General features: G+C 39.9%; 1 protein-coding gene across 1 annotated transcript in view; it reads right to left on the reverse strand.

Annotated features, from left to right (window-relative positions):
- The window catches only part of NUS1 (nuclear undecaprenyl pyrophosphate synthase 1 homolog (S. cerevisiae)), a 13,986-nt gene extending 5,204 nt beyond the window's left edge, over positions 1-8,782 (reverse strand). Inside the window, exons 1-3 of the mRNA XM_009883312.1 lie at positions 8,701-8,782; positions 2,604-2,726; positions 14-146 (exon numbers count right to left, since the gene is read on the reverse strand). Coding sequence (XP_009881614.1) covers positions 14-146; positions 2,604-2,726; positions 8,701-8,782 — 338 coding nt within the window. The remainder of the gene's footprint in view (positions 1-13; positions 147-2,603; positions 2,727-8,700) is intronic.
- Positions 8,783-11,614: the final 2,832 nt, after the last annotated feature.

Below are 11,614 nucleotides of genomic sequence, written 5' to 3' on the forward strand. Positions count from 1 at the left end.
TAAGTTGTCTAACACATTCACATCCAGGTCTGTGTATGTTCTTTGCTGCTGTGCTACCAACTGACAAAAGTTCTGAGCAGCTTTTACTATGTCTGCTTTTCCATCTTCCGGAGACAGCACCTTCAATGTAGATTGGCAATTTAAAACTGAAAGTACAAAACACAGTTTAAAAGCAACAGAAATATAGTTGTTTTGAACACGCTTTAGATATTTACAGGATATGACTGAAAGTAACTTGTAGTTTACTTCATATATTATACAACTAGTCATAGATATATCTCATCTGTCTCTTACAGAAATGGAGAAGAGTCTTCCGGATTTGCTGTATTACTAAAACACAAGTTTAAGGTGACTACTTTGAGGAGTCGTATGAAGAGTGGTTTAATTAATGTCAGTCTTGAAAGGTAGAGTCTTCCAGGGAATTTGCATTGGTTCTTATGCTGTCAGGCAAAGCAGTGAGAGGAAGGTGCCTAGACAGTAACTTGGGGGGTGGTAACCAATGCAGAAAGACCTGCAGTTCAGGGAAAGGAAAAAAGATCTAATTCCTACCCTAAAAGAGGAAGGTTTTCCAACAGCTACTGCGGACATTCACGTGACAATGATTAAGTTGGGGCCCTCCCAGAATACCATCCCAGGATCTTTCAGCAGCACTTCAAAATTGATGCAAGAGTTACAATATTGATTTAAGATTGCTACAGAGAAGCTAGGAACCAAATAATAGTACCAGAATTCACCCATTAATCTGTAATTATGTCTGTGACTTAAGAGGACATTTCACAACAATCTTACCATCTACACTACTGCAAGTCTTCTCACTCTGCATGACTTGCATCATTTTCAGTTCTGATAAGGTACCTAAGAGGTAAACTCGCCAAAGGAAGCTGAAGGCTTACATATACCATACTAAACCCAGCTTGAACTTTTAACTGGGTTAAAAACTAGTGTGTATTATACATTACATTTATACAGAAAGTTATAAACAGATACTTAAAAATAGCATTTCTTATTACTGCAGAATCTGACTGCAAAGGACCACAGAATACAGTCAGAAGACTCATAAGAACACCTAGAAAACCTCAGTTAGTCTATCCAAAGCCACCATAATGAAAAAGCTGTTCCTTGATATTCTTTGATTTGTTGTATTATCCTATGTTAAAGAATATTTCTCAAACAATATTCATAGATGCAAAACATCATTTTGCTTCTCAGAAAAAGTGAAAAATTGCAGTTTAGTATTATAAACTCCACAGAGTCAGTTCAAAGTACAAAGCATCTGAGCTGACTGTGAAGCCTTCTAAGTAAGAATGAAAAATTCTAAAGAGAACACAAAACACCTCTGCTTTTCATTGTCTCCAGCATAAAAGGTTCCTAAGACTTAAATGTACCCTTTCAGTCAGCAAGTCTGAGCAGTCTTTCAGTAGTTCATGTGGTCTAGATGTAAACATCCCAATTTAGGTAAGTGCAGCTAAGTATTTTAGAGTTTAAGACATTAACAGCTTGTTTACCCAGTTTTCTACTGGTTATTTCAACCTTCACAGGAATAAAGAGAAATAACAATAAACTTGGCTGTTTCCACATAAATGGTAGGACCTTCAGCTAAGTTGCTTATAAGGCAAATTTCTGCTATAACATTGGGCTTTACACTGGAAAACTGGCACCAAGGATCTCATCATCCTATCAGCTCTTGTAAGGGAAGCAAAACTCAGCCAGCATCACCTTAAACGCAGCTGAATTTACTAGAGCTTGTGAAATATTGTCTTTTCTTAAGTCTTTGAACTACGCAATATGATTGTCTTAAACCATATGGGTTGGTTTTCCTCTTTTTTTTTTTTTAGACCCCTATTTAAATATTATGAGTTGTAGTTGGGAGACCTCTAAGTACCAGTCTATCCCTCTAAGGCAAAGGCCTGCTTTAGTAAGTACATGCTTGTGATAAACTACATTTTGAACAGACTTTCCAGCATTTGTGTTGGTCAATGTACCCAAATGAATACTTACAGCAGATAGTACTGAATAAGGAACATTAACCTCCAAACATATTCCTGTTTTCCTCTTCTTTTACAGGGAAAAGCTGCTATCACAGAATTTATTTTTTCTTTTTTTAAACTTACACCCTTTACCTTCATGGCAATATGTAATTACACCAGGAAAACAACCACCACCAGCCCCGAGCCGGGGCATTTTAAGGTACAAGTTTGGAAAGATGGAAGTGCGCGCACTTGTTAACTTGACATCAGTTCACTTACACTTACTCCATGGCTTTTTCAACTCTCCCTAAAGAATTCATCTTACTGAAACAGCGGGGAGTTGAGCTACACTGATGCATTAAAGGGGTCATAGCACAACAGTTGGGCTAAAGGGAAGATCAGACTACCCAGTAGTGATCACTATGGGAAGGAGAGAGGAACCCTTCGCTATTAGTTAAACTTTCATTGTGCTTATTTGTTCTTAATACTAGCCCAGGAGGGCTGCATGTATTCTGATAATCAGAGCTTAAAGAAGGAAGAGGTCACTGTACACAGGAATGTGTTTAAGTAAAAGCAGAGTTATGATTTATATACACTATTTACAGTCATACCAACCCCCCTCACAATTCATCTTACCTTCATCAGCTTTGTCTCGATTTGCAAATTCCACGGTGTACTTGGAGCAATCTAGTCCTAAGAGTTCTTGCTGCTGTTTTAAAATTTCATCCATCAATCTTGAATTATTTCTCTTGAAAATACCTTTAAAAAAAAAAAAGGTTGCATGTCAGCCAACTCCTATAAAGAGTGCTACAAAATAAATTTGACACTAGGCAGGAAGAAAGAAGAATCAGGTAGTCAGTACCGGTTTCAAACTGGAGTTCACAAGTGCAATAAGAATCCAAAGCAAATGCTACTACACATGACTAATTTCAGTGACCTTGGAAAGACAACTCACGTGCTTTTGTTCCTCTTTCACCCAGCCTGGTTTAAGTAGCAAGCTGTAATTGCATAAGGGATAGTTTAAGACTTACTTCATTGTCCTTTGTACTCTAGCAATAGTTTGTGATAACAATACCCTACCAGCACAGGACTACCAAGTCAGTTTCTTTAATGCCCACACTGCTGTGGATTTGCAGCTTAAGTCTGCTACCTCTTACTAGCACACCACTAAGGCCACAAGTCACCAAAAAGCAAGCCCCAGAAGACTAAATCTGTATCAGGTCACAATAACTGTGCATTCCTATGCCACAGCCAATGCCATGGATTTCCTAATAAGAGGATTTCACAAGCTGTATGTTCCAGGGAGTTAATGCAGTCCCCAAGGCTTTTTTATACTTAAATGTTTACGGTAGACATTTGGAGTGCAAGAGATTAGAAAAACTTGCTTAACCAAAACCACTTTTGGGTGCTGTTTAAAATAAATTCTAGGTCTTGAGAGATGCAACACAATTATTTCTAATTAAAAGCCACAATAAAAATTGTTACAACTTAAATATTTACAGTGCAAAAGCGTGGCTAGGCATATTTACTTAGGAACTGATAATACTTTTATCACCTTGTATTCAGGGTTGTTACTAAGAACCTAAGTTTCATTCAGAAATTCTATGACAAGCACTTCTGTTGACTAGTCTCAAAATGCCCACACAATAGCCTTACAAGAAACTCTGAACTTGTGTAAATTTCATGATCAGGCTTATGGTTCATCACCTTAACCTGATTCTGGGATTAGAAACTGCTACAAACAGCAGTTTCCACATAGGCAGTGGTCAAACAGCGTATAAGCATTAGGTTAAGATATTAGGAATTAGTTTGCTACATGAAGTGATACAACACATTTATTTAATGTTAGCCTTCAGGCCTAGTGCATTAGTATTTTTATACAGGCTTCACTAGGGGTTTTAACAGGTGATAAAGCATCTGGTTTTCCTCCCATCCTGGATACTTCCTGCAAAAAAATAATTTAGTTCATTACACAAGTGTTAATGATACTTATAACTGATTTAACATGTTGACAGGCAAATCTGTCAGGTAGTAACCTTGTTAGAAAAACAGTGTTAGAATACTTTCACTAAGTCTAAACTAAAGTTAAATTGTTACACATTGTGCTCCTGATTACTAGTGTCTATTCATACATGCTAGAAATTGAGAATGCTGCTTTGAATAATACTGTTTGACACAACACTGCTTGGATAAGTCTGTTTTGTGCTAGAGTTAGCACTGATTGTCTTCCTTGCTCTTAAGGTCAGCAGCAGCCCAGCTACTGCAATTGCTAATCCCACACCATCTTCAAGTAAGACCTGTACAAGGTTGCATGTGCCTCACCTAAGAGTCACTTGATTTCCATCCATTTTTCGAGATGAGAAAGAAAAAAGCTACACTCAATATTCAGAAAAAGAGTTGGCGTAATTAGAAAAGGCTCCCAATCTGAGAAACAGACAGTTGCTCTCTTCTTCCCCTTCCCCACCCAATACTAATGATATCAATTATTTTTCTCATGAAAAGCTGTTGCCTATTCCTGTCAAAGATTGGAAGAACAGATTTAAGAATACGCACTCCAGCTATAAAGTAAAAAGACATTGATGATAAGTTAGGAGAACAGACTAAGGTGCTTACCACTTCGTAAAAAGGGACATCAGATAAAGGACTTGGTCCAGCTCTGAAGTGAAGGTCCTTAATACACACAGTGAATACTGAAGACCTTAGATGTGTTCTTGAGATTTACCTGAATATCATCAGCATTTCTCTTCTACTCTCCTCATTTATCTCACCCACCTCCTTAGTTGTTCAAACCTGGGTCCTGTGATGCTCTTGGAATAGCAGTTTAACATAAACTGGAAGCTACTGGTAGTTGAACTGTATAGCTCCAATACGTCTGTCTTGGAAAAAGACCTCCACACCTAAATTCCAACTAATCCACCAACCTTGACACACCTGCAGTTTTCCTGCACAGAAGATCCTGAAGCACATCAGAAGGTAGTACACCTCCAAACTAACAGAAACCTTGACTTAAAACCAACAGCATTTAGTAACTTTACTCCTTCAGTGTTTTGTCTCTCACTCAGAGCACAAGAGACTTTTCCTATGAATGCATGTGATGGCAAATACAGTCCTGCCAGAGGCAATGTACATAGGCCAAATTCACATTACTTTAAAAGTTCACATAACTTTAAAAGTTATTTTACATGGTTGTGGCTCAGACATATACCCCCTTCCTTTACAGTATCTCAAAACCTCACTTGTCTACAAGGTTCATTTAAGACTTTTAAAATATATCCAAGTTAGTTCTGGAAGACGCTGTTGCTAATTTATACATGATAAATACAGTAAGCAAGAGTGCATGAGTAGACCAACTCACTAACAGAATTCAAGTGTGCCCAGGCAGCAAGGCTTAAGTCTTGATTTAATGCTACCTTCCAATTTTGTTCAGTCTTCCACATAAGTTGAAAGCAAGTCCATAATATGATTTTAACATTATAGAAAGTTAATGTTTGACAAAGGGTATAATAAAATTCTAGCAATACAACAGCTGCTTGCTGTTAAGTGGGGAAAATTTCAGCCCTACTACTGTTTCTAATATGGAACACAAACATGAAATTGTCACTATTATTTCTAATGAGAAATAATTTTACTTTTTGAAAAGCAAAAATGGTTTTGTTCAGTCGTAACTTCAGAATCTTTGCAAGCTGGTGTAATTGTCTATATTCCAGCAAATAAAGTGTTTTAAGAATTAAGCATATTTAAGCATTATGATTCCCAAAGCAAGAGAGTATAAAACTTCAGGTGTTTTGTTGTTTGGTTGTTGGGGTTTTTTTGGTTGGTTGGGTTTTTTTTTTTTAACTACTGAGAACTTGTGAGCTGTTTCCAGGGATAATTCTTGTTTTTACAACACAAGCTGCAAACCTACTATTGATCACGAGTTCCCACTAGAGCTAAGGCAAACCAAAAGCGTTTTAGCCTCCTGCAGGAGACTTCCATTACCCGAGTCTTTTCCAGGGCACATGCCTTTTGCTCAGTTCTACAGTAGTTACAAGCCATGCCCCTTTGCAGTCAACTGTGGTATTGCAGCATTTTAGGTTCAGTGACTGACAAATGCAGTTTGTAACTAAGACGCTACAAGTTCAGCAGAAGCAAGGCACAAAAGTGACAGGAACTGCAAACTGGAGGGGAACAATGGGCACAGAGAAGCACCGGGTGGTATCAACCATTTGTTTGTCAGGCTAAACTACCACAGGCACCACCTGTTAACACCTCCGTAGCATCTCAAAGTTCAACATTCTCACTTGCCCTACTTTTTAAAGCAGCAGTATCTGGTACAACACAGACTAAGACTCAGTTCTTCCTTACAAGGGAACACCTTAACCAAAGTTAAGCCTAGGAAAGAATACATTGCCACAGCGTTTCAGTTATTTGCTTTTTGTCAACTCGCTTCCAGTGCCAACAAGGGAAGGGTCATAAGGTAACAAGCATTAAAGCATTAACAGTTTGAGAAATGTCAAATCATAACCCAATTCAAATAATGTACACGCAAGAAACTTTTAACACATGAACAATTTCTGCCTGCATCCTTGTGCTGGATCATGCTGGTTGATAATGGAGGAAAGCAGGGTTTAAGTCATTACACTGGACCTCACAGGAAACGGACAGCTAGAAAAATGTATTATGCTTGTCTATTCCAAGAGCCTAGAAAAAAAATATAATCCAAGTTTGAAAGTGGCTGAAGTAACTTAAGTTTCACTCACATTAAAGCCACTTCAGCTAGTGCTAACAAAACAGGAAGAATTCAAGTTAGAATTTGTAACCTTGCAAGTATTATTCCTTCCACATTTCTTCTCGGAGGGACATCCTGCACCAGGAGAAGAAGAGCTCATCAGCAATTGAGAGAAAAGACACTACTTTCATATTACCCATACCTTCTACAGATTACTGTCAGCCCTTTCAATAAATGTGGTCGGAGGACTTCTCCCAACTCAACACCAATACTAATTATTGAACGTGAAGTTTCACATGGATGAAAACCCACAGCAGATGCCATGCGATACTGGTATCTCACATAAGTGTTCTGATAACAGAAAACCACAACATATTTATCTCCCCCAGTGAAGTGAACACACTGAACACCCAGAAAGTTTTATGGATTGATCAGATTGGCTAAACTACCAAGTAATTTGGAAGAGACTAAAAGGCTACATTTGGGGACAATTAAAATAATTTATTTTGCTTACTGCAGTACTCTATCCTTTCAAAGAATTTCTAAGAGAAAACTGCTCAGAAGTAAAGCTGTTCACTGGAAAGCTAAACCCAGGATGAAGAAACCCAAGTTATTATTATTACAGTTATACTATAGGCTTTAAGGAACCTTCAACCTGAAGTATGTATTCAGAAGCCCAAAGTACTCAAATGCCAAGATTCCATAAGCTCCCCCAAAATGCTCTAGACTTGTTCCAAACTATTTCAGGAAAGCTTCACCGATGGACAGAAGTAACACTCAAGCAAGCTCTCCTGACTAGCAAAGTAGCTTTAACAGAAGAAAGTTAAAGAATGTAACACTGGTCAAAGGCTTCTACTCCCCTGAAGATACTTTAACTGCTACTATATAATTGCACAATCACTGCCTTCTGACTGTGCGAAGGCTTCATTATTTCCTCAGAGATAAGGTCTTGACCAGCATGGCTGGATTTCTACCAGGCAATAGGATTGGCAATACAGAAGTCCACAGAAAAAAATCCTTGATAAAAACCTAAAAGTTTAGTCAATCTGGACTTAATAACTGAACTGCACAGTAGCATTAAGTTTATTATGGCTTTTTCTGTTGTGTATCATTGAAAATCAGGAGAATGAAAAGGGCCCCTGAACACCAGAGGCAGCGAAAGCATGCCACCTTAGGTCTGCAAGCCTGCTGAGGCTCTGTTTTGAGCACTGCAACTCATAGCACCAAATATTTATTACAGTACAATATGGTTACTTACATTATGGCCCTCTTGCATTCTGCAAAGACCTTTTTGCCCCAGTCTTCTGAATCCATGAAGATCAGTATGCCAGAAAAGACAGCAAAGTGTCTGATCACATTCCACAAGTATTAACCAATACACTGGTCACATACTGGGTTCCGTAATTGTCCATGAGAATCAGCACAACTCCAGCCAAGTTGCCCTTACAGTTACTGGTGCAGCTGCCGTAACATACTAGTCTCAGCTGGGATGCAGCTACTTATTTTGACACTGAGAATACAGAAACACCCTTCTATTTAGTCACTTTGTTAAAAATATAGTATTTCACTACTATAAACAAATAAACAGCTTATCTGGCACTTCTTTAAAGAACTTAATGCTTCCTCCTCTTCCTATAGAGGGAGCAACTAAGGACACATTTTTAATTGAAGCTTTCTACAGGAAACTTACACAGTGTTTCTTCCAGAAAATGGAACCATGAAGACTGCTCTTGTAATCGAGGTTTCCTGTTGCAATGAGAAGAATCCCAGTACTACAAACATGCAATGAAGGAAAATGGAACAAACTATAGTATACCTCACTACATCTAACACAGATTCAGAGCACTTGTCATTGCGTTTCCTTCTTCACCACAGCCAGCATCAGTGGAAACAACATATCTTGATAAGTCAATAGTTGGTACACTTGTATGAACACAGAACCTTACGGAAGCAGCTCAGCAGACGAAAAGTAAGTCTCACCACACAAGAAGATGAACATAAGTCCACAGCACAATTAAGGTTCACCTTCTGCCACTGATAAGAGCAAGCAGTACCTCACTTTATTCACCTTCGCTGTACTAGTGTTACCGCTGAGGGTTCCAGACATCACTATCATTCAGAACTGGATTTAGCAACAGCCGCAACATCCTGCTTAATGATAAGTCTACCTGGAAATGCTGTATGCTCAATCCAAACACCATAAGGAGCTTAGCACCAAAAGAAAGGCAACATATCTGCTATTACCAGAAGTGTATACCTAAGCCATACGAATGACTATTCGCTTACTCTCCGAAACCAGTTTAAAAGGCTCAGCTGACAAGACGCTGTGCAAAATGCAGTTGTGGCTGCTAGCCCAAAAAGCTCACTGCACACCCATGAAGAACGTGCATGTGTAACGGCAGGCTGTTCTCATCAACTCTGGAAGTCTGGCAAAAGCCACCGATTTAAAACATTTTAGCTGCTCTCCATTGTCTTGCCTTCTTCAATTATGTTCCAACAAAACGGAATTCAAGCTGGCAATTAAACCAGCTTATTCTGGTATCAAAGGACCAACAGAAGAATGAACTACTGAAAAGGATTATGTCTTGATACTGAAGTCATAGCTATATTTTCAGATTTCAAAGGTTCAAAGGTGTTAACAAAAACTCCCCCCATGCACTTTAAAATGAATGTAATAATATATGGAAATGGCAGCACATGATCTCCAAGACTTTTTTTTTTTTTCCCCCTGAACTGCTAACAATGACAATTGTTCTGCAAGGTTATTTCAGAGGACATAACCTTGTCATTTCCGGTCATCATATTCCCAGTTTTCGATCTGACTGTATCTCAACACATGCACTGGAAAAGCAGAAGTAGCTTCTCCCCAGTGAAGGCACCAGACACTACAACAGCGCTGGGTCCTCCCTGTCAGACAGGATCTCAGCAACAGTGGCTGCCTAAGCACTGTCTGGTGCCTTCTCCCTCCTCAGTGTTGAATGGTTGCACAGTGAGCAAGTTGAAAGCCAAGACCACCAAGAAACATGACTCTTGGCTGGATCTGTTCCTCAGTTCAGTTCTCAGACATATAATCTGTGCAGCACAATGCAGGGATCTAAAAAGGAACTAAGCATTCATACATAACATATTAGGCAATACCACAGAGAGCTTATTTGAGATTTGACAGAAATTACAGAGATCCTGTAAAATAAAAGTGTCTCTCTTCAGGCTATGCGGGAAACTCTTGGTTGGTACTAACATTTGCCCTGCAGCATTTAACCTGGTTGAATGCTTTCCAAGCTGAGAGCAAAAAATATCAACACACAAATGGCGTTTCAGAAGGTGCTGAGTGTTTTGTGTGTCCTTGAGATGTTATGCAAGTACTTTATACCATTCCTTGACTTCCAAACGAGGAAGTATTCTCCCACTGAACACAACATCACCAAGTTCCACAACAGCCCTGCACAGATGGCCAGTTTAAACTACTAAGAGACTAGTATTAAGCCCAGCTTCTTAAAAAGATTTAGAGACTTTAGTGAAAGTCAAGCCATTTGAGTCTTGCATCACATATGAAGGACCAGACATGAAACAGAACTATTAAAGGTAGTGGTTTAAAAACAAAACAAAATCATAAATGCCTATGCTAAGGGAAAGGCCTGCATACCTCACATGCTTTTGCACGCTTGACAACAATAGATTCCACCTACTCACGTGGGATGCACTGTTGAGTTTTTCCCGAAAGAGCACTACAAGGCAGCTGTTACAGACGTTACCCCTAACCTGGCATAAATCTACAGAGTTAATCTAATTTCCATGATATCCCTTGACAGCCATCAGAAGTGGCTCAAAACAGTTAAACACCGTTCTTCTACAGTCTCACCATTGACAGCAAAAGCACAGGGATCTTCAGCATGAAGCTTTCTCCTCTGGAGATGACAGAAACAGGACTCGGTTCATCTCATGTACTATTAGCCCTTCTTAGTTGATAGCTTGTCTAGTCTCAGTTAGAGATCATCTCGCAACAGCTGGATAGAACGCTTCACCTAAGAATATCTTGAAAATGGCTGGTTTCACTTCCTCAGTAGGCAAAGGATAGGTATGCAGAAAATAGATTTGTTCCATGATTACTCCACAGAAAGTTAAATCCAAACTCTGAACTTATCTTTAAACTACTCAATGATGTGGAATTAATGTACCTGCAAGAGTGAGAGTTCAACAGTCTTACACCTGAGATGCAATAATGAATAAAATCACATAGCAGATATGAAAAAACACCAAAGCTTTCAAAAGCACTGGCTCAGAGTTAACTCAAACATCAAGGAGCACCAGTCTTTATACCAAATGCAGATCGTGTAATTTACTTTTATAACACAGGCAGCACACAGGACACATGTATTTATGTTTAACTACCCTTCCACCCTGTCTCTTCGTATGAGAAAGACTACATGAAAATAGATGGCTACTCTCATTCATCCACTTCTGGAAGTCCAGATGTAGCTCATAAACAGAACTCAGAAGAGCAAGCAGCCTAAAGCTCTTCTCTGCTAACAGCCCATACCCTACACAGTAATGGCTCTCAGACACCAGCAGTTCCTGTCAGCCCAGGCCTAGGGACAAGGGTCTGGAAAGGTCACATCATCTGCCCCCTCCAGCGAGGGGGAGGACTGGGTCACCCCAACCCAGAAGCTGGGGCAGGATGGCACTCGGGCCATTCCCAGGCTTACCAGGGCCAAGAGCTATGCATAGCCCCGGCATCTCCAGAGGATGGGAAAGGAGCTGCCAACAGTGAGACTGACACCCGGCTCGGGCAGACCCCGGCAAAGAAAGGAGGCCCCCTGGCTTCACGCCGGTGACGCCGACGGACCGGGCGGCACCTGCTTGCCCGGAGGCGCTCCCCAGGGCGGCCACCGCCCGGGCGGGGACCCGGGGGACCCCCAACGTATGACATTCCCCCCCACCC

This window comes from Charadrius vociferus, unplaced genomic scaffold (genome assembly GCF_000708025.1).
Source record: "Charadrius vociferus isolate BGI_N301 unplaced genomic scaffold, ASM70802v2 scaffold230, whole genome shotgun sequence".
NCBI lineage: Eukaryota > Metazoa > Chordata > Aves > Charadriiformes > Charadriidae > Charadrius > Charadrius vociferus.